This window comes from Crinia signifera, chromosome 3 (assembly GCF_055691185.1).
Source record: "Crinia signifera chromosome 3, ASM5569118v1, whole genome shotgun sequence".
NCBI lineage: Eukaryota > Metazoa > Chordata > Amphibia > Anura > Myobatrachidae > Crinia > Crinia signifera.
The window spans coordinates 30,676,632-30,700,418 of record NC_139219.1 but is presented as its reverse complement, the minus strand read 5'-3'; the positions used below and the strand labels follow the sequence as shown (position 1 = coordinate 30,700,418).

Sequence of the window (23,787 nt, the reverse complement as noted above, 5' to 3'; positions counted from 1 at the left end):
AAAAATAGAAAAATTAAATAAATTTAAAAAAAAACCAGCGTGGGGTCCCCCCCACAGCTGTAACCAGCACCAGGCTGAAGAAGCCGGGGCCGGTAATTAAAAATCAGGGAACCCGACAAATAGGGGTTCCCTGATTTTTAACAACCAGCCCCAGGCTCCAGGTCCGGGGCTGGTTCCCAAAATACGGGGGACAAAATGACTAGGGGTCCCCCGTATTTTAAGAACCAGCCCCAGGCCAAACCAGCCATTGGCCGCCTTGCGGCCTAGCGGCCAATCAGGAGCCGCTAGACCGCAAGGTGGCCAATAGCGGCATTCGGGGGCGGAGCCGCACAATGTACACAGAGTACCGTGCGGCTCAGCTGTTCGGTCTTGTTCGCATTCTCGGTTTGTTTTTTTGCAAAGACCCCTTCCCTGGACTACATCGCCCTGGGACAGGTGAGTATAGTTTCCTTCCACAGCTTCCTCCATGGATTTCGTCGGACCCGGGCACCGACAGCGGCGACGACATAGACAGCGACGGTCGACATGGAGCCAGAAGACGACACAGGACCAGAAGACCAGGACATCAGGACCAGAGCTACCTACGGGATGAAGATAGGTAAGTATTAGTATGTAAGCATACCTCGAAATTTTCGGGGGGGCCTAATTCAGGGGCGTGGCCTATACTCGCAGCTCTCCCGTGAGGCCACGCCCCCATTTTGCCGCTATGGGGGCATGACCCAGAGGCTCTGTGAGCCTCTAGCCATGCCCCCAGCCCCCTGGCTGCGGGAATAGACGCTGTGCGCATGCGCATAACGTTTATTCCCCGCTGCTTAGCAGCTGACAGGGGGGACTCCCAACAGCCCCCCACACCGCGGGACACTGCCGCCCGCGGGTGGGACAGCGGGACAGTCCCTGATAATCGGGACTGTCACGCTAAAATCGGGACTGTTGGGAGGTATGTGTAAGGGCTTTGGATGTATTAAAGTTTTATTTTAAGTGTGTGTCAGTGTGTTTTATTTTACTATTTTTAATACTGTGGAACTACAAGGCCCAGCGGGCCCTTTAATGCCCCGCAGGCTGGGACTTGTGGTTCTTCAAGTCCCAGCTTGCAGGGGAGACTTGCTGGGACTCATAGTTCACCCCCCCCGCCCGCCGTCAGCTCTGTGTCACAGCAGGGTCAGCCGGCCACCTGACCTGACTGCAGCTGCTGCGCCCAGAGGCCGTCGCGCTATTTAAAAAATCGCGCCTGCCCTGCTCGCAGTCCAGCTGTCAATCAGGAGCCGCCGCACCCGATTGGCTGGCTGACTGCGAGCAGGGCAGGCGCGTTATTTGAAATAGTCACAGGCGGAACTGTTCGTCCTTCTCCTCACAGTCGCAGCGCTGCCGGTCTCTAGCTGGCTTTCCCCGGCAGCGCTGCGCAGGATCTCCAGTCTGGTCTCCAGTTCCCGGACATTCTATAGTCCGGGAACGGCACCCGTCCGGACTCCGGACACCCGGTCCAATTACCGGACTGTCCGGTGTAATCCCGGACGGGTGGTAACCCTAGCCGGGGGACACTTATGATATAAGGTCCCGCGCAGGGCCGGTGCTAGGGTGTTCGGCTCCCCCCTGCAAACTATAAATTTGCGCCCTCCCATACTTGCACAGGCACAGGCATAGTAGGAAGCAGGCGAACAGGGCGGGAGAACCGGCAGCAGAGAGCACAGCTCCAGCGCCCGGTGACATTCCGGCGCCCGGAGCTTGTGCTCCACCAGCTCCGCCCTAGCTACACCTCTGATACCTCCCCCCCCGCGCAGCCATTTCTCCTCGCAACCAAAGGAGGGGATGTGTTACGAATCCAGCAGGAGAAATCATTTGATGGTTGCTGACCATCTAATAATTTCTCCTGCCTTCGCAAATATAAGTCAGTGGAGCCTGACCTATATTTGAGAGCACCAGGACAAAGACAGGGCAGGCGGCTGACGTCATGTGATTTCATTCCGCCTGCTTTCCCATGAAATATTTTTCTATTTTCTGACAGCATTATATATATATATATATATATATATATTTTTTTTTTTTATGTATGTGTTATATGTTGTATGTCATGTATTGTCTATGAATTATATGAAGTGCACTTCGAATATTATGAAATATATATATATATATATATATATATATTTTTTTTTTTTATTAAAATAATTTACTTCATATAAATTGTTGTAATCATTGGACTGGGTATAGCTGCGCCTCTTAAATGTAGCGATTTATCATCGCTATCAATCCTGAGTGCAGCTTGTTACAGAGGCTCACAAAACTTCTGATAAGGGGCTGCAGCTATATTACCCGGAATAGTGAAAGGGTTGCCACCAATTTTAGAACTAGCGCTACTGTGTGACTGTAGTGTCACCCCTTTCTTCCTTTTTGTAACTAGACAAAGACTCTGAGCCCATGAGTTGTCGCCCACCCTGCTTATCCTGGCTCCTGTGTTTATTTTATTTTTAAATGGTGGGTGTCATGGTTTCAGCGGGAGATAGCTGGCCGAAGGGGAGCGCTGCAGCGTTTAACCCACTTACCGGGTCCTGCCGGCTCTGCCCATCCCTCCTGTGCCCCCCATCACACAAATCTTCCCTGTGCCCCCCTCCTACATTCCTCCTGTGACCCCCATCACAAACATCCCTCCTGTGCCCCCATCACACGTCCCTTCTGTGCCCCATCACACACATCCGTCCTATGCCCCATCACACACATACCTACTGTACCACCTTATCACAAATAATCCTCTAGTGCCCCCATCACACATCCCTCCTGTGCCTCATCACACACATCCGTCCTATGCCCCATCACACACATACCTACTGTACCACCTTATCACAAATAACCCTCTAGTGCCCCCATCACACGTCCCTCCTGTGCCTCATCACACACATCCATCCTATGCCCCATCACACACATACCTACTGTACCACCTTATCACAAATAATCCTCTAGTGCCCCCATCACACATCCCTCCTGTGCCTCATCACACACATCCGTCCTATGCCCCATCACACACATACCTACTGTACCACCTTATCACAAATAACCCTCTAGTGCCCCCATCACACGTCCCTCCTGTGCCTCATCACACACATCCATCCTATGCCCCATCACACACATACCTACTGTACCACCTTATCACAAATAATACTCTAGTGCCCCCATCACACGTCCCTTCTGTGCCCCATCACACACATCCTTCCTATGCCCCATCACACACATACCTACTGTACCAACTTATCACAAATAATCCTCTAGTGCCCCATCACACATCCCTCCTGTGCCCCCATCACACATCCCTTCTGTGCCCCATCACACACATCCTTCATATGCCCCATCACACACATACCTAATGTACCAACTTATCACAAATAATCCTCTAGTGCCCCATCACACATCCCTCCTGTGCCCCCATCACACATCCCTTCTGTGCCCCATCACACATATCCTTCCTATGCCCCATCACACACATACCTACTGTACCACCTTATCACAGATAATCCTCCTGTGCCCCCATCACACGTCCCTTCTGTGCCCCATCACACACATCCGTCCTATGCCCCATCACACACATACCTACTGTACCACCTTATCACAAATAATCCTCCTGTGCCCCCATCACACGTCCCTTCTGTGCCCCATCACACACATCCTTCCTATGCCCCATCACACACATACCTACTGTACCACCTTATCACAAATAATCCTCCTGTGCCCCCATCACACGTCCCTTCTGTGCCCAATCACACACATCCTTCCTATGCCCCATCACACACATACCTACTGTACCACCTTATCACAAATAATCCTCTAGTGCCCCATCACACATCCCTCCTCCTGTGCCCCCCCCCCCCCCTTCCCCCATCACTCCCATACCTCCTGTGTCTGTGCCCCAACAAAACACAACCTGGTGTACTAGTATCTCACCTGACACAGGAGGACAGAAAGAAATGGAGTGACAGAGCCTCCAGATGTCGATAGGGACACCCCTCTGCCCCTCCAGATGTACATCAGCTAGCCTGGGGTCCCTGCAGAAGTTCTCTATCTCTCCTCCTGTGCTTAACTCAACACTCAACTAATTCAGTCTGTGGCAGACTAGATAATCAATCTAAAAGCCTCTCGGCAATGCAAGCTGTGCTATGCTGTAGGATTTTAGATTGATTACACAGCCTGACACAGATACGTTGAGAGGACTCAGGACGGAGAGGCACTGCACTGGCAGTGCTCAGGGATGTAGAAGAGGATAGAGCAGGCGCTGCCCGCTCTTCATGCTGCAGATGCCGCTGCCTGTCATAGTCAGACAGGCGCAGGCTGTGGCAGCTGACAGCAGCAGCAGTCCAGCATTGTAGCAGAGCAGGGAGAGCGGAGCGCCTATCCAGCACTGCGCCTCCCTGCTTTGCAGGACTTGCTGAGTGGGTAGCGCCGGCCCTGGTCCCGCGGCCAAAACATTAACCCCCTGAACGGTCAGCCTGGCCAGGGGCCCTGGGGGAGTGGGGACCCCCCCAATGAAGGGGTCCCCCCCCCCTCCAGGACTTACCTGACCAGGCTGAAGCCTGGTGCTGTCCCCGGTGACCCTGGGCTGTGGTCACCGGGCTGATTAAAGTGTCAAAAAAAGAATAAACTATTGTTTAATACTGGTGAACTATGAGTCCCAGCAAGCCTCCCCCGCAAGCTGGGACTTGGAGAACCACAAGTCCCAGCCTGCTGGGCATTAAAGGGCCCGTTGGGTCTTGTAGTTCCACAGTATTAAAAATAGTAAAATAAAACACACTGACACACACTTAAAATAAAACTTTAATACATCCAAAGCCCTTACATACTAATACTTACCTATCTTCATCCCGTAGGTAGCCCTGGTCCTGATGTCCTGGTCTTCTGGTCCTGTGTAGTCTTCTGGCTCCATGTCTACCGTCGCTGTCCATGTCGTCGTCGCTGTCGGTGCCCGGGTCCGACGAAATCCATGGAGGAAGCTGTGGAAGGAAACTAAACTCACCTGTCCCAGGGCAACGTAGTCCAGGGAAGGGGTCTTTGCAAAAAAACAAACCGAGAATGCGAACAAGACCGAACAGCTGAGCCGCACGGTACTCTGTGTACATCGTGTGGCTCCGCCCCCAAATGCCGCTATTGGCCGCATTGCGGCCTAGCGGCTCCTGATTGGCTGCTAGGCCACAAAGATACGACTGCTTTGTAACCCTCCAATGGTGTAACCATTCGTATTAGCTGGCCATATATACGGCCGCTAATACGAATGTTTCTGGCAGTTTGCACGGATCAGTCAGATCCGTGCAGGCTGCAAGGTGTAAAAAAAAAAATAGAAAAATTAAATAAATTTAAAAAAAAAACAGCGTGGGGTCCCCCCCACAGCTGTAACCAGCACCAGGCTGAAGAAGCCGGGGCCGGTAATTAAAAATCAGGGAACCCGACAAATAGGGGTTCCCTGATTTTTAACAACCAGCCCCAGGCTCCAGGTCCGGGGCTGGTTCCCAAAATACGGGGGACAAAATGACTAGGGGTCCCCCGTATTTTAAGAACCAGCCCCAGGCCAAACCAGCCATTGGCCGCCTTGCGGCCTAGCGGCCAATCAGGAGCCGCTAGGCCGCAAGGTGGCCAATAGCGGCATTCGGGGGCGGAGCCGCACAATGTACACAGAGTACCGTGCGGCTCAGCTGTTCGGTCTTGTTCGCATTCTCGGTTTGTTTTTTTGCAAAGACCCCTTCCCTGGACTACATCGCCCTGGGACAGGTGAGTATAGTTTCCTTCCACAGCTTCCTCCATGGATTTCGTCGGACCCGGGCACCGACAGCGGCGACGACATGGACAGCGACGGTCGACATGGAGCCAGAAGACGACACAGGACCAGAAGACCAGGACATCAGGACCAGAGCTACCTACGGGATGAAGATAGGTAAGTATTAGTATGTAAGCATACCTCGAAATTTTCGGGGGGGGGGGGGCTAATTCAGGGGCGTGGCCTATACTCGCAGCTCTCACGTGAGGCCACGCCCCCATTTTGCCGCTATGGGGGCATGACCCAGAGGCTCTGTGAGCCTCTAGCCATGCCCCCAGCCCCCTGGCTGCGGTAATAGACGCTGTGCGCATGCGCATAACGTTTATTCCCCGCTGCTTAGCAGCTGACAGGGGGGACTCCCAACAGCCCCCCCACACCGCGGGACACTGCCGCCCGCGGGTGGGACAGCGGGACAGTCCCTGATAATCGGGACTGTCACGCTAAAATCGGGACTGTTGGGAGGTATGTGTAAGGGCTTTGGATGTATTAAAGTTTTATTTTAAGTGTGTGTCAGTGTGTTTCATTTTACTATTTTTAATACTGTGGAACTACAAGGCCCAGCGGGCCCTTTAATGCCCCGCAGGCTGGGACTTGTGGTTCTCCAAGTCCCAGCTTGCAGGGGAGGCTTGCTGGGACTCATAGTTCACCAGTATTAAACAATAGTTTATTCTTTTTTTTTACACTTTAATCAGCCCGGTGACCACAGCCCAGGGTCACCGGGGACAGCACCAGGCTTCAGCCTGGTCAGGTAAGTCCTGGAGGGGGGGGACCCCTTCACTGGGGGGGGTCCCCACTCCCCCAGGAGGGCCCCTGGCCAGGCTGACCGTTCAGGGGGTTAATGTTTTGGCCGCGGGACCTTACCCTGCTGGCTGGTTTGGCCTGGGGCTGGTTCTTAAAATACGGGGGACCCCAAGTCATTTTGTGCCCCGTATTTTGGGAACCAGCACCGGACCTGGAGCCTGTGGCTGGTTGTTAAAAATCGGGGAACCCCTATTTGTCGGGTTCCCTGATTTTTAATTACCGTCCCCGGCTCCTTCAGCCTGGTGCTGGTTACAGCTGTGGGGGGGACCCCACGCTGGTTTTTTTTTTATTTATTTAATTTTTCTATTTTTTTTTACACCTTGCAGCCTGCACGGATCTGACTGATCCGTGCAGACTGCCAGAAACATTCGTATTAGCGGCCGTATATATGGCCAGCTAATACGAATGGTTACACCATCGGAGGGTTACAAAGCAGTCGTATCTGACTGCTTTGTACATTTCCCTCCGGAACACGACTTTGCATACGACTGAAACAGTCGTATGCAGTCGTAGGGGAAATACTAATACGAAAAACTAGGTTTTTCATATTGGTAAATTTCCCCCAAAGTGTCTGGTTTTTATCACTGGCCAATCAGCTCCTACCTAAATTTTCAAACCAAGCCTGTAACTTCTCAGTTAGGAGCTGATTGGCCGGTGATAAAAATTAGACACTTTATCACTTCACCGAGCTTAATAAATCTACCCAATTGTCGCCAATGGGATTTTGGTTCGAAGCTGCTTATCCCAGTACTAGGTGATTCATCGCGCCCTATGGGCGCTCTTCACACCGTCGTAAGGGGCTGCGCCCCCTTAATTAGTGAACATTTGTATATGAGAAAGATGGTTAGAATTGTATGAAAGATGGCCTGTATTGCAACTTGAGTTATAGGTGAAATGTGTTAAATAGAGAGCATATGATGTGGAAGGGGGTGTGTATTGTTTTGTTTAATTAAAAAGCGGTTACAGAGTAAGATGTACATTGATAGTGTGGATAGTACAGTGACATTTGTGGGTGTGTGTGTGGGGGGGGGCTGTGTGTGCATGTTGTTTAGGTGTGTGTGTGCAATAGTATAGTAGGGTGTTTTTGAGTCAGCAGCTCCCCACTGGCGGAGGTCACACCACAGGAAAACAGGAGGCTGGGTAGTGACAGGGATGTGTGGGCATAAGGGGGACTAAAGAAAAGGGTGCAGGGCCGGCGCCACCACTAGGCAGTGTTAGGCATTTGCCTAGGGCGCCGGCCACTGGGGGGCGGTAGTTGGGAGCAGGGCAGGAGGGAGAGCTGGAGGTCTGGCTTAGCGGGCAGGAGGGAGGGCTCGCTGCGCTGTGTGCAGTTCAGTCCCGGACCCCGGTGCATGTTAACTGACATTTTCCTCCACCCGCACCGCGTACAGCCGCTCAGCCAGGCAGCGTCTGAGGGTGAGCCAAGTGCTCAGCGCTGCCCGGCTGAGCGGCTGTACACGGTGCGGGTGGAGGAAGATGTCAGTCACACTGCGCCGGGACTGAACTGCGAGGCCTCCCTCCTGCCCACTAAGCCAGACCTCCAGCTCTCCCTCCCGCCCGCTAAGCTAGACACGAGCTCCTCCTGAAGGGTGAGTAATTATTCCCGTGGAGCGGATGAGCGCCGGGGCGCCCCCCCGCCTGTGGCGCTCCGGCGCCTTGCACCGTCACTGGGAGGGTGGGAGATACTGTGCAGCTTCTGCCAGTGGGTGAGGGTCCAGCGTGGCAGTACAGGAGTACAGGACGGTGGCCCTGAGTCAGTTTCTCCTCCTACTGGGTGGGAGTTAGGGTGGAGGGAGGGGGCGCAGGTGTCCGCGAATCACGGAAGAGGGCGGGGGTCCGCAAAGCGTGGGAGGGGGCGTGAATTGCGCAAGGTGGGGGTTGCGAATTGCGGGAGGGGGGTGCATGGGGGGGTGATGTGAATCGTGGGAGGGGAGGTGCGTGGGGGGTCCGTGAATTGCGGGAGGGGGGGCACGGGGCGCGATGAATCACCTAGTTGGTTATATATTCTTGTAGAAGGATGGTAGGATGTTGCTGTCATTCAGAATGCATTTACATAAACAGTAATAGTAGCAGTAAAAGATCTGACTTAAAACACCTACAGTAAAACAGAACAGGTGTTATATATTATACAAAGAATTGGTTGATGATGTCTAGGTTGACGTGCACATAGTTGTCACTGGAAAAAAAATTGCTACAAGAAAAAATCAACACAGAAAGGTCAACACATGTAAATGTTGACATAAGTGTGGCACTTCATTGGTGTCCATGTCGACACATGAGAATGAGCTCATGTAAACCTTTTTCATTGTCGACCATAGCCGTGTCAGTGTTTTGCATGTGCCATTTAATCCTGGGGTGTCCGCGAATCACTGTCACGATCCGAGCTGTCAGACAGACTTTCTTACCGGCTAAGTGCCTCCGCAGGTTCAGCTTGCGGTCCAGACGTCACCCCTGCCGGCGTCCTGTCTGCCGTGCGCCATCACCGCTGCCATCCTCCAGTCTGCTCAGCGCTGCTGAGTCCGCGGCTGCGCGGCGCACCGCTCTCCTTGTCCCCAGTGACAGTGCCCAGTGCACGGCAATCCATCCGTCCGCCACCATTGCTCCCAGTGTCCAGCATGGTGTGCGCAAACATACTTTCCCGCCATAGCCTGACATGGGGGCTGCCATGTTTTCCCAGTCACATGTCATTCCTGTCCAATCCTGTGTGATCTGATCTCCCAGTCATACCTGCCCGGCCAATCCTGGCCACCCAGTGGGTATAAGTATGCTGGGAGCTCTCAGATCAATGCTAGTGCTTCAGTTGTCTCCTGTATATGGTCAGCTGTCCTTGTCTCCGTGCAAGTGTCTTTCTCTGCTGGTGTTGTCTTCCATGCTGCAGTGTATTCCAGGTTATTCCATCTCCTGTTGAAGTCCAGGTTATTCCATCACCTGTGAGCCTGCCTCGTCAGCCCAGCGATCCAGCCTAGCTCCAGGACTCTGGTCCTCCGATGCTCCAGCATCATCCACCTCCGATGTTCCACCATCGATAGTCCGATACTCCGGACCCACAGTCAAGCTTCCGTCCGTCATTCCGGACCCACAGTCAAGCTCCTATCTTCCGTCCGTCATTCCGGACCCACAGTCTCCATATCCGATATCCATCCGATGTTCCACCATCGATTCCACATTCCATCATACCTGTAAAGTATTGCAATCTGCATGAACTGTCATTACTCCTGCATACTTTACTGTCTGTACCGTTACAACCTTCTGCATAATAAATCTGGTTGTACTTTTACCTCTGACTGCTTATTGGCTCTGGGTGCACTGTCGCGCAGTTCATGCGCAGGGGTCCTCTCCAACCTCCCCGGTTCAGGTACCGGTCCAGGTCCCCACCAGAGGTCTCAGTCTTGTCGACTGAGTCCCCTGGTGTGACAGTAAGCACTAGCCAAATGGATCCAGCCGCAAACCAAGCTTCTCCACCCAGCCCTGTACAGCAACTGGCTGTTCGCTTGGATCAGCAAGAGGCTGCGCAGAGCCAAGTGATTCATTGTCTGCAAGATCTGTCTTCCCGGCTGGATAAGTTACAGACCACTCTCAGTGGCCCTGAGCCTGTCAGAGAACTTCCAAGTCCCGTTCATCCTCCTGTAATGGCTGCTGCACCTCGCCTTCATCTGTCTGTCCCCACCAAGTATGATGGGAACCCCAAGACCTGTCGAGGCTTTCTCAATCAGTGTGAGATTCATTTCGAGCTGCAACCCAGTAACTTCCCTACTGAAAGGGTTAAGATTGCCTACATCATCTCCCTCCTGTGTGGAGCGGCACTAGAGTGGGCGTCTCCCTTATGGGAAAGATCTGATGCCATCTTGTCCAATTACAAGGACTTCGTGTCAACATTCCGGCGTATCTTCGATGAGCCTGGGCGATCAGCATCTGCCTCCACTGAACTCCTCCGTCTCAGACAGGGATCCCGCTCCGTCGGGCAATATCTGGTCCAGTTCCAGATTCTGGCGTCTGAACTCTCCTGGTGTGATGGGGCCTTATACGCAGCTTTCTGGCATGGCCTATCCGATCGTATCAAGGATGAACTCGCTACAAGAGACTTACCCTCAGGTCTAAGTGACCTTATTTCATTGTGTGTTAAAGTAGACCTACGCTTCCGAGAAAGGGCTATAGAACGTCACAAGAGCGCTCCAGTTAAAGTGCCAACTCCTCCGCCTTCTTTACCCACTGCTCCTGCGGTCCATTCCAAAGAAGAACCAATGGAGATAAACCGTTTCCGCTTGTCTCCAGGAGAACGTCGACGTCGACGGTTGGCACAGCTCTGCCTGTATTGTGCCGATCCTGCACATCAAATTTCTGCATGCCCAAAGCGTCAGGAAAACTCCGCCTCCTAGCCCGTCAAGGAGAGGGTAGGCTAGGAGTAATTAAGTCCTCTCCATCAGCAACCGATTGTGTCCTTCCAGTTTCCCTACATGTTGGTCAGCATTTCAAGACTGTCTCCGCACTTCTTGATTCCGGTGCCGCTGGCAACTTCGTTACTGCAGAACTGGTCCGCAAGTGGGGGTTGCCCACTGAAAGTCTGTCCAAGACTGTCTTCCTTACTGCTGTGGAGGGCAGTAGGATTCCTGATGCGACAGTCTCCCGCAGAACTTTGCCACTTACAGTAAAAGTGGGAGTCCTGCACACTGAACTTTTGTCCTTCCTGGTTTTACCCCGAGCCACTCATGCTCTGGTTCTGGGTTTACCCTGGCTCCGTCTTCACAATCCTCGTCTTGATTGGAAGACATCTGAAATCCTTTCCTGGGATCCTTCCTGCTCCGGTACCTGTCTCCAAAAGGTACTCCCAGCTTGTCATTCTTCAGCTGATGCAGCAGACCTTCCGCCTCTTCCCTACCAAGAGTACTCAGATGTATTCAGCAAGTCTGGCGCTGATGTCCTACCTCCTCACAGACCGTGGGATTGCCCTATTGAACTTATCCCAGGCAAAGAACCACCCAGAGGTAGAACCTATCCTCTTTCTCTTCCAGAGACTCAAGCCATGACCAGTTACATCAAGGAAAATCTGGCAAAGGGATTCATCCGTCCTTCGACTTCTCCTGCTGGCGCAGGATTCTTCTTCGTCAAAAAGAAGGATGGAGGCCTACGTCCCTGCATTGATTATCGCGGCCTCAATGACATTACAGTAAAGAACCGATATCCGTTGCCCCTCATCACCGAGCTGTTTGACCGTGTCAGCGGTGCAACCATCTTTACGAAACTCGATCTGAGAGGTGCATACAATCTCATCCGCATACGAGAGGGCGACGAGTGGAAGACGGCGTTTAATACCAGAGACGGCCACTATGAGTACCTCGTCATGCCCTTTGGGCTCAGCAATGCCCCAGCCGTGTTCCAGCACTATGTCAATGAGATCTTTCGGGACATTCTGTACAGTCATGTAGTTGTATATCTCGATGACATTTTAATCTACGCCAATAACATCACAGAACATCGTTATTGGGTCAAAGAGGTTCTGTCCCGGCTGCGAGCTAATCATCTCTACTGTAAACTGGAGAAGTGTGTCTTCGAGGTGAAGTCTATACCCTTCCTAGGGTACATTGTCTCCGGTTCCGGTCTTCAAATGGACCCAGGAAAACTGCAGGCCATCCAAGATTGGCCAATTCCCTCTTCGCTGAAAGGTATTTAACGTTTCCTGGGTTTTGCCAATTATTACAGAAAATTCATACGTAACTTCTCTTCTATTGTGGCTCCTATCACTGCCTTGACTAAAAAGGGGTCTAATCCAGCGAAGTGGCCGGCAGAAGCCATCGAAGCCTTCCATCTGTTGAAATAGAGGTTCACTTCCGCTCCTGTTTTAAGACAACCTGATACCACCTTGCCCTTTATTCTCGAGGTTGATGCCTCCTCCGTGGGTGTTGGGGCAGTCCTCTCGCAGAAAGCGCCCGATGGTCGTCTTCATCCCTGTGGGTTCTACTCCCGTAAGTTCCTGCCTGCAGAGCGTAACTATGCCATCGGTGACCAAGAGCTTCTCGCCATCAAGTTGGCATTAGAAGAGTGGAGATATCTTCTAGAGGGCGCTGTTCATGAGATCACAATTATCACAGACCACAAGAATCTTCTGTATCTCAAGTCTGCTCAATGTTTAAATCCCCGTCAAGCCAGATGGACACTTTTCTTTTCCAGGTTCCGTTTCAAGCTGTCGTTCTGTCCAGGGACACAAAACCGAAAAGCTGATGCCCTTTCCCGCTCATGGGAGCAAGAAAGTGAGTCAAAGTCCACACATCAACATTTTATTATTGATCCAGTGGCCTTCTCCGCAACGAGAGTTTCAAATCTCACGCCCCCTACAGGGAAAAGATATGTAAAGCCAGCTCTAAGAAAGAAGTTGCTCTGTTGGGCGCATGCTTCAAAATTCGCTGGCCATGCAGGCATTCAGAAAACTTACGAGTTTATCACCAGGTCCTACTGGTGGCCGTCCCTCAAACAGGATGTACAGGACTTTGTTTCCTCTTGTGCTAAATGTGCTCAGCACAAGACCAGTCGTCAGTCTCCTCCTGGGCAATTGATGCCACTGTCAGTGCCACATCGTCCTTGGACGCATATTTCTATGGACTTTGTAACTGATCTCCCAGAGTCTGACAAGTTCACCACCATCTGGGTGATTGTTGATCGGTTCACCAAGATGGCTCACTTTGTTCCCCTCACCGGTCTTCCGTCAGCTTCCAAGCTGTCCCAGCTCTTCATCAAAGAGATATTCAAGCTTCATGGACTGCCTCTCGAAATCATCTCCGATAGAGGAGTCCAATTCGTAGCCAAATTCTGGCGAAGCCTGTGCTCCCTGCTTCAAATCAAGCTAAAGTTTTCCACAGCCTACCACCCTCAAACCAATGGCCAAACGGAGAGGGTGAATCAGGACCTTGAAGCATTTCTCCGCACATATGTCTCTTCTTCCCAAGATGACTGGGCTCAACTCCTTCCATGGGCAGAGTTCTGCCATAATAACCAATATCATTCTTCATCTAATGTCACTCCATTCCTTGCCAATTATGGGTTTCATCCTCGAGTTCCTGACTTCACTCTGCAACCTGTGTCCTCTGTTCCAGCGGTCGACACGACCATCCGGCAATTCGTCAAATCCTGGAAGCTCATTCGTTCTTCACTTCTGAAGGCTTCAAGCAGGTACAAAAAATTTGCCGACAGGAAACGCAGAGCTGTGCCAGCCCTCCGTCCAGGAGATCGTGTCTGGTTGTCAACTAAGAATCTTCGATTGAGAGTGCCATCGATGAAGTTCGCTCCCCGATATATTGGTCCTTTCCCAGTTGAGCGAGTCGTCAATCCAGTAGCTTACAAGCTCAAGTTGCCGCCCTATTTGAAAGTGCCAGCTACATTCCACATTTCGCTGCTCAAGCCGCTGGTCTTGAATCGCTTTCATTCCAAGCTCCCCAAGGCTCCTAAGGTTTGCACCCAGCGTGGAACTGAATATGAGGTCAGTAAGATCTTGGACTCTCGCATCCGATATGGTCGTCTGCAATATCTGATCGATTGGAAGGGCTACGGCCCCGAAGAGCGATCATGGACCAATGCCATCGATGTCCATGCTCCCAGACTCATCCGGGCGTTCCACTCCAAGTTTCCCCGCAAGCCTAAAAGGTGTTCTGGGGCCACCCTTAAAGGGGGGGGTGCTGTCACGATCCGAGCTGTCAGACAGACTTTCTTACCGGCTAAGTGCCTCCGCAGGTTCAGCTTGCGGTCCAGACGTCACCCCTGCCGGCGTCCTGTCTGCCGTGCGCCATCACCGCTGCCATCCTCCAGTCTGCTCAGCGCTGCTGAGTCCGCGGCTGCGCGGCGCACCGCTCTCCTTGTCCCCAGTGACAGTGCCCAGTGCACGGCAATCCATCCGTCCGCCACCATTGCTCCCAGTGTCCAGCATGGTGTGCGCAAACATACTTTCCCGCCATAGCCTGACATGGGGGCTGCCATGTTTTCCCAGTCACATGTCATTCCTGTCCAATCCTGTGTGATCTGATCTCCCAGTCATACCTGCCCGGCCAATCCTGGCCACCCAGTGGGTATAAGTATGCTGGGAGCTCTCAGATCAATGCTAGTGCTTCAGTTGTCTCCTGTATATGGTCAGCTGTCCTTGTCTCCGTGCAAGTGTCTTTCTCTGCTGGTGTTGTCTTCCATGCTGCAGTGTATTCCAGGTTATTCCATCTCCTGTTGAAGTCCAGGTTATTCCATCACCTGTGAGCCTGCCTCGTCAGCCCAGCGATCCAGCCTAGCTCCAGGACTCTGGTCCTCCGATGCTCCAGCATCATCCACCTCCGATGTTCCACCATCGATAGTCCGATACTCCGGACCCACAGTCAAGCTTCCGTCCGTCATTCCGGACCCACAGTCAAGCTCCTATCTTCCGTCCGTCATTCCGGACCCACAGTCTCCATATCCGATATCCATCCGATGTTCCACCATCGATTCCACATTCCATCATACCTGTAAAGTATTGCAATCTGCATGAACTGTCATTACTCCTGCATACTTTACTGTCTGTACCGTTACAACCTTCTGCATAATAAATCTGGTTGTACTTTTACCTCTGACTGCTTATTGGCTCTGGGTGCACTGTCGCACAGTTCATGCGCAGGGGTCCTCTCCAACCTCCCCGGTTCAGGTACCGGTCCAGGTCCCCACCAGAGGTCTCAGTCTTGTCGACTGAGTCCCCTAATGTGAGAATCACTGGAGGAGGGGTCGTGTGTGGATGCCGTGAATTGCGGGAGAGGGGGGTCCCGGGGGTGTGTGGGTGCCGCAAATCGTGGGGGGGGGGGGCGCGGGGGGTTGCAGTGAATCGTGGGAGGGTGGGTCGCGGGGGCGGGGGGTTGCCGCAATGACAGGAGGGGGGGGAATCATGGTAGGGGGGGGTCGCAGGGGTACCGCGAACCGCGGGAGGGGGGGCCCGGGGGGTTGGCGTGAATCATGGGAGGGGGGGTCGCGGGGTGCTGTGAATCGCAGGAGGGGGGGTGTCACAGGGTGGGGCCACGAATCGCCGGAGTCGTGGAGGGTTCCGCGAAATGCGGGGGGTGTGCTGCGAATCATGGGAGGGGGGTCGCGTGGGGTGCCGCGAATCGCCACAAGAAAAAAATCAACACAGAAAGGTCAACAAATGTTGACATAAGTGTGGCACTTTATTGGTGTCCATGTCGACACATGAGAATGAATATGAAAACATTCAAAAAGTGAAAAATAAATCTTCAAAAACTCAAGTCAACCTTTTTCATTGTCGACCATAGCCATGTCAGTGTTTTGCATGTGCCATTTAATTGTGGGGTTACCGTGAATGGGAGGGGGGAGGGAGGTGGGGGGTGTCTGCGAATTGCGTGGGTGGGGGGTCGCGGGGGTGCCGCGAATTGCGGGAGGGGGGGTCGTGGGGGGTGGGGTGACACGAATTGCTGGAGGGGGGGTCGTGGGGGGTGGGGTGACGCGAATTGCTGGAGGGGGGGTCGCGCGGGGGGGTACCGCGAAATGCGGGAGGGGGTCGCTGGGGTGCCGCAAATCGCCACAAGAAAAAATCAACACAGAAAGGTCAACACATTAAATTTTGACATAAGTGTGGCACTTCATTGGTGACCATGTCGACACATGAGAATGAATATGAAAATATTCTTAAAATGAAAAATAGATCTTCAAAATCTAATGTCAACATTTTTCATCGTCGGCCATAGCCGTGTCAGTGTTTTGCATGCACCATTTGATCCTCGGGTTGCTCTGAATCGCGGCGGCTGAGGGGGGGTGTCCGCGTGAGGGGGGGTCGCGGGGGGGAGTGTGCCATGAATTGCGTGAGGGGGGGTCGCGGGGTGGGTGCTGTGAATTGCGGGTGGGGGGGGGCGCGGGGGTTGCAGCGAATCGCGGGAGGGGGGGTCGCAGGGCCGGGGTTTTGCCGCGAATCACGGGAGGGGGGGTCAGGGGGGGGTGCCAAGAATCGCGGGAGGGTCGCGGGTGGTGCAGGGGCGATGGGCGCGGGAGTTTGCAGCGAATCGCGGAAGGGGGGGACGCGGGAGGAGGGGGGGTCGCGGGGGGGTGGTGGGGTGCCCCGAATTGCTGGAGGGGGGGGGTCGTGGGGGCTGGGGTTGCCACAAATCGTGTGTGTGGGGGGGGGCCGTGAATTGCAGTAAGGGGGTTCGCGGGATAAGGGAGCGCGCGAATCGTGGGAGTGGCCCCGCGAATCGCGGGAGGGGGGGTAGTGGGGGGGGGTGTTCCACGAATAGCGGGAGGGGGAGGCGGGGGGGAGGTTTTTGTGAAGAATCGCGGGAGGGGGGGTTGCGAATCGCGGGGGGTGCCGCGAATCGCGAGGGTTTCACGGGGGGTGCCGCAAATCGTGGGAGGGGGAGTCGCGGGGGTGTGTGTGCCGTGAATCACGGGAGGGGGGGCGGCGGGGGGCGCTCACCTGGTGTGTCTGGTGAGTAGCTGTGTCTTTGCTGGTTAACATAGGGAGGCAGAGGGCTCACTGGGCTGGTTCTCTGTCATGTGAGTCAGTCATGTGAGTCAGAGGCTCCACCCAGCGTTAGAGAGTCAGACACACTTTGAGTGACAGATGTAGCCAAATATATAAGAGATTAAAACTGATGGAAGTATGTATATTATAGAATAAGAATTCTTTAGAACAAAATTTAAAAGTTCAAAATAAGTGCCAAAATATGGCCTACTGCCGCTCTGCTCCTGATCCGCCTGCGAGCATGCGGTCATGTGAGGTGGCAGAGCTGCAGGCAGAAGAAATTAGCGAGCTGCTCAGACGCTCCGAGCGGCTGACACACTGCTGGATTTGTGACTAGAAATTCCTTTGGGCGCTTCAAATGCAAGAAACACTGAAGCAACGCTACTGGCCACAGGGTGCCGGTCCAACACTACTAGCCACAGGGTGCCATCCCAACACCACTGGCCACAGGGTGCCATTCTAACACCACTGGCCACAGCGTGCCATTCTAACACCACCGGCCACAGGGTGCCATTCTAACACTACTGGCCACCAGGTGCCGTTCTAACACTACTGGCCACAGGGTGCCAGTCCAACACTACTGGCAGCACCACGGTGGATATAGTGCTGCACAGAGCACGCAGCTGAGCCCCCCACTAGCTCTATTGATATATGTGTATACATATGCCCATCATCCTGCTGGCATGGCATGTGCATCTGGGCAGGGGTGGCTGCAGCATCATTGATCCCCCACCCAAGGGCCAGACACTGCACCTAAGCAGCAGCAGGGTGTGCAGAGAGGGGCACTACTTGCAGTGGTGCATGTTCCCTGGCCAAAAGTGGTGGCTGGGTAGGTGAGCCTATGTGATGCTGGGGCTGGCACCATGCCCAGCTCATGTCCTCAGTGCAAGCATGCACCCCATATGGTGTATCCCCAGCATGGCATGCTGCTATTACAGGGGCAAAGCTAATGAGAGCATGGCTGCAGTCCTGAGCGTGGGCTCACTGGGCAATGTTATAGTCTGCCCCCACCTCTGGCATAGCATTGTGATAGGTGGGTGTGGGAATAGCGGGTACTCACTGATATGGTTGTCCTCGATGAGCTCGGCCAGAGTGGTGAAGTGGAGGCCGCAGCCCCCAAACCGGTAGGCATTGGAGAAGGAGGCTGCATGAAGTGATGCCTGTCATCATGGTGCAGGCATGGATGTCCCTGCGGCCGCATGGGCAGGTAGGGGGAGCCGGACAGAGATGGAGGGAGAGGATGGCAGCAGCAGCGGTGCTGGAGGGCGGGATGGAGAGAGGGGGAGGAGGCGGCAGCGGGGAGCAGCTGAGAGATGGATGGGGGTGGCAGCCAGTGCAGCTGAGACAGGGAGAAGAGGAAAACTTTTCACAGGGAAAAGGAACCAGGCGCTATGGAAGTAGCTGTATTTCTTATTAAAGCAGCTGCTCAAAATGGGGGCGGGGGGGGGGGGGGGTAGTCAATCCCCACATGGAACAAAGAAAACAAGCAAGCACAAGGCATGTGAGCAGCGCTTAATAAATTTAAACCAGTTGATTGGAAAAATAAATAAATATTTTACTGCAATAAATAATAATACAAAAACAATATACAATGGATGCACAATAGGTACACAATAAAAGGCTTATATTAAAATCACGCCACAGGATAATGCATGGAATGTAAATTAGCCCAGGGGATCAAGGGAATATTGGGTGGGTGAGTCACAGGTAAGTGCACTTTACAGATTTTGGGGGTGACCTTTGGATCCAGGAAAATCCACTTTTATAACAGACGATGTTAATCCTCATCATTTGTCACGATATATTGTGGGTCGTGTGGAGGAAGAAATACACCGTAGGCTTCCGCTTTTCCACTGATATTGTGCCCTGGTGGGCTATATTGGATAATAGCCACCAGGGTGGTACAGGATGCGGTGTCTGCCAGGAGATGGAATGTCACTGAAAACGGGGCTTCTGCTCACACGGTCCTCCCACTGTGTTGGCTGGATGGAATAAGCCACTGGGGGATTTGGTAGCAGTGTCCGCCACACAATAGTAAATAAGTGACAAGGGGGTACCCGGTATCCAAGATTCCACACTGGGCAAGATGGTATGCGTTTTTGGGGTCCTGGGCGTGAAGGAATAGGGCTGTCCACCTAACACGTTTCAGGGCACAATATCAGTGGAAAAGCGGAAGCCTACGGTGTATTTCTTCCTCCACACGACCCACAATATATCGTGACAAATGGTGAGGATTAACATCGTCTGTTATAAAAGTGGATTTTCCTGGATCCAAAGGTCACCCCCAAAATCTATAAAGTGCACTTACCTGTGACTCACCCACCCAATATTCCCTTGATCCCCTGGGCTAATTTACATTCCATGCATTATCCTGTGGCGTAATTTTAATATAAGCCTTTTATTGTGCATCCATTGTATATTGTTTTTGTATTATTATTTATTGCAGTAAAATATTTATTTATTTTTCCAATCAACTGGTTTAAATTTATAAAGCGCTGCTCACATGCCTTGTGCGTGATTGCTTGCTTGTTTTTTTGAGACAGGGAGAAGTACAGGTGGCCGTCACCCTCAGCAGCACTGACAGCAGCCGCCTTCAGCCAGCAGCACTGACAGCGGCCGGACTGCGGCTGCTGGGACAACTCCGTCACCTGACACCCGGGAGCCGCTGGGCTCACCGAGAGATCCAGCTGCTGCCGCTCTCTGCCAGTAAAGTTCCGCAGTCGGGCGGGGGAGGGTGTGAGCGAGCAGGGTGGGGGAGCCGGCGGCACAGTTTGTGGTGCACGGCTCCGGCGCCCTTTGATCTCCCGGCGCCGGAGCTTGTGCTCTGCCGGCTCCGCCCTCCCTATGCCCCTGCAACTCAGCCTCTGGTCGTAGAGGGTGGGGCTCATGAGTTATTAGCACCTTATCATAGCCACACCACCTTGCAGCAGTTAATATTAGCTTCTGCAGGAGCCAGAGAGGCAGTCCAATGGGGAGGAGAAGCATTGAATAGCTCCTGAAGATAGAAGATGCTGTGGGAGCCCTGGATGGGCAGCAGCCATGCAAGCAAGTGTACAGGCCATCACCCACTAGGTGAAGATAGAAGGAAATGCCTCTCTCTCTCTCTCTCTCAGGGAAAAGGGGGTCTATAACAGCCTACCTTAAACACACCTGGTCATTCCATTATATTCCATGGTATTGTAGCAATCCCACTGATGGCTTCAACTTTACTGACTCTTGCACGCTTTCTAAACACATTTATAACTGATAGAGTTAGCTGTATAATATGAATTGTTACCCATCGTGTTATTTTTTTGTGTGTGTGAAGGGGGTGGACCTGCCTTTCTCCTATGACTGGCAGAGCATTCTGCTGCAATGATTGGCTGCCTTTGCACTAAATAAACCCAAAATAATGATATATATTCAGTACGTACTTATCGCTCCAGGCTCCGTTCCACTCTTTGTAGCCCCAAGGATTCCTCAGTCTGATGATCTGGACTTTACCTCCGCGATAGTCGACCTGTGAGTCACAGACCCGAGATGATCACTTGCATTCCCCCCAGTCAGAGAGGTCTGGTGACTACTGAGCAGCGACATGGACACTTACCTCCTCCGCCCCGGTCACTGTGTACGCATGGTTCTTCACCACATTGGTGCTCCCCACAAGCTCTCCTGCATCCTCGGAAGGTTCCTAGGATAAATGACAATGGATTAATTACCAAAAATAAAATGTAATGGGGAAATAACCAAGTCCCTACATGTGGTGCTTTTAGTTCCACAACAATCTACAATAGGTTTATTCTTATGTATACACTTAAAGTATCAGCCGGGTGCACACCGCCCAGGGGCACAAGGGACAGCCACAGGCTTCAGCCTGAGCAGGGCTAATTCTGGAGGGGGATACTCCTTAATTGGGGGGGGGGCACTACCACAAGGTCCTTGCCCTGGCTGACTATTCAGGGGGATAATGCTTTGGCCGTGGGGCCTTATAAAATAAGTGTCCCCGGGCTGTGGAATTATCCTGCTGGGTGGTTGGGCCCAGTGCTGGTTCTCAAAATACAGGGGGCCCCTATTAATCTTGTCCCCTATATTTTGGGAACCAGGACTGGCCCTTGAGCCTGGTGCTGGTTTTAGAAATTCTGGGGCTGGTAGATGCCGTGGAGGGGACAACCTTTTTAAAAATTATTTATTTAATCCGTGCAGGCTGCCGATTCCTATTTTTGTTGTCGGTCCGCATAAACGGATGCCAAATACAAATAAAAATATAAAAAAATACGACCGCCAACTCCAGCGGGAAATAGGAATCCTGAAAATACGGCCATAGCCAGTCGTATGCGGTCATACCGGACATCAGCCTTGTTTCATTATCTTAGTAAATTTCCCCCAACGACTGCGGCTTAGCGAGCGGTCCTGAATTTCCCCCAGAGTGCATTGAAACCCCTTCTGTAATGCTGTTGTATTGTGTAAGCCTTTAGCTGGGTACACACTAGACAACGTGTGTACCCAGCGAGATCGCAGTCTCCAGGATCTGGTCAAGGAGCCCGCATAAGCAAGTGCATATGTGAATGTGACCTGGAAGATTTTTTTTACCCGCTTTCATCCATTCCTAGTAATATTCAGGGAAACCATAAGCAATCTGAGAATTAGGGGGTATTGAGTGCAATGAGTCACTTACTGAGTTGCTGGTGACCAAGGACCGTGCCTCCACCGCTTTCTGGATGATCTGGAACAGATCTGTGGGTGGTGTCTTCATTTTATACGTTTCACCAACGCCACCAGTGAAATCCTCCAAAGCCTCTACTGGTTGACCACCCTTCAAGGCTTCATAGGATCCATTGACCCTGTGGGGAAATACAAGTTCTAGAGTCAGGGGAGGGAGTGATGAAAATTCCATTCATTCACTAGCAGTTTTTATATATTCTGTTGGGCTTTACAATTGGAAACAACAGCGATAAAACAAAGCTGGGTATGAACAGACAGAGGTAGGAGGGCCCTGCTCGCAAGATTACCATCTATAGGGAAATAACCGTTGATACACAAGGATGTGCTACACTATACAGAAAAAGTGATTGGACACTGACGGCAAATTAGCTTAATGAGATTTTATTGATGGAAATATTTTGAGGTGGTGAGATGACATCTAAGATGGAATGGCAGAAAGGTCAAGAGATGTGGAATAGAGAAATGTAGAGGACCTGATGGGGCCCACAGACGTTAAAGGGTTATTTTCTAAGCGATCTGACTTGATTTAACTAGATTGTTTAGAAGTGAACCAGACATTGCTGTGCGTGTGTGTTGCGCGTGTGTAGGGCCCATAGCGATAGTATAACTCCCTCCACGGGAGGACGACAGGCCATAGGTCAACACATGAAAAGGGTCGACATACCTTAGGTCAACATGGTCAAATGGTCGACACAAGCAATCGGTCAACATGTAAAATGTCGACATGAGTTTTTCGTAATTTTTTAAAAAAAAAAGATATTTTTTCAAACTTTACAATCCAAGTCAACATAGAGTTAGATTATAATACTGCAACTAATGTAATGAGGCGCCGTGCCCGAAGCATGCATGGGGACGCGGTACACTTATACGGTGACCATGTTGACCTATATTAACATAGGCAACAGAAAAACTCACATCGACCAATTGGGATGCGGTCATTTGGTCTACTGCATTATGGTCGACAGTCATTAGGTCGAATCCATTAGGTCGACATGCTAAAAGGTCGACATGACTCTAGGTCGACATGGGAAAAGGTCGACATGATGCTAGTTCGAAAGGTCATTAGTTCGACAGGTCATTAGTTCGACAAGGTCATTAGTTCGACATTGTCTATGTCGACATTCACAAGGTCGACATGGAGTTTTTCACTGTTTTTTGAGCCAACATGTGCCGACAGGTGGTATTTCATGCCCTACCATCCACTAGGGCGTGGTGGGAGAACAAAATAGTGTGCCGAGCGTAGCGAGGCACCGTGCCCGACGCATAGCGAGCGCAGCGAGCGCTGCGAGGGGATGCAGTGCACTTTAAACTGTGTCCATGTCGACTGTGTTGACATTCAGGTAAAAAAACAGTGAAAAACCCCATGTCGACCTTGTGAATGTCGACATAGACAATGTCGAACTAATGACCTTGTCGAACTAATGACCTGTCGAACTAATGACCTTTCGACCTAGAATCATGTCGACCTTTTCCCATGTCGACCTAGAGTCATGTCGACCTTTTAGCATGTCGACTTAATGGATTCGACCTAATGACTTTCTACCATAATGCAATAGGCCAAATGATCCCAACCCGACCAATTAACTGTCGTCCTTATTACTGTTCACCCTAAGACCCATAACCCGGTGACTCAGGCGCCATTTCACACTGGATATCAATCAGATAGTTGGGGTGCAGGAGGTAGGCAGTACTCCAGTGAAAGTAGCTCCCTAGCTGAGCTGCTAAGGCACAGCCCAGCCATGTTTATGGTCTGCAGCGGCAGCATGTGATGTCACACAGCCGCCGAATCTCTCTCACCCCGCCAGAACAAACAGAACACCTCTGCGTTTTCCAGTGGTCTCCCAGAAAATGCTGCATCCCGCCCTCACAACACTGCGCCGCCACCCCTGTCACATTGTCAACACCCCCATCTGAACTTAAACTGCGATCTGTAATTTTTGAACATCTGCATACGGGTCTAAATCAGGTGGACTTAGGGAGGGAGCATTGTGGGGCATGTGTAATAGTGTTGGAGTTGGCTGGAGGTGCA

The 23,787-nt window shown here is 52.1% G+C and overlaps 1 protein-coding gene across 1 annotated transcript in view; it reads right to left on the bottom strand.

Moving 5' to 3' along the window:
* The window catches only part of LOC146063311 (calpain-8-like), a 142,944-nt gene that overhangs the window by 64,880 nt on the left and 54,277 nt on the right, over positions 1 to 23,787 (bottom strand). Inside the window, exons 5-7 of the mRNA XM_083175579.1 lie at positions 21,712 to 21,877; positions 20,644 to 20,727; positions 20,471 to 20,556 (exon numbers count right to left, since the gene is read on the bottom strand). Of these exons, the coding sequence (XP_083031705.1) occupies positions 20,471 to 20,556; positions 20,644 to 20,727; positions 21,712 to 21,877 (336 nt within the window). The remainder of the gene's footprint in view (positions 1 to 20,470; positions 20,557 to 20,643; positions 20,728 to 21,711; positions 21,878 to 23,787) is intronic.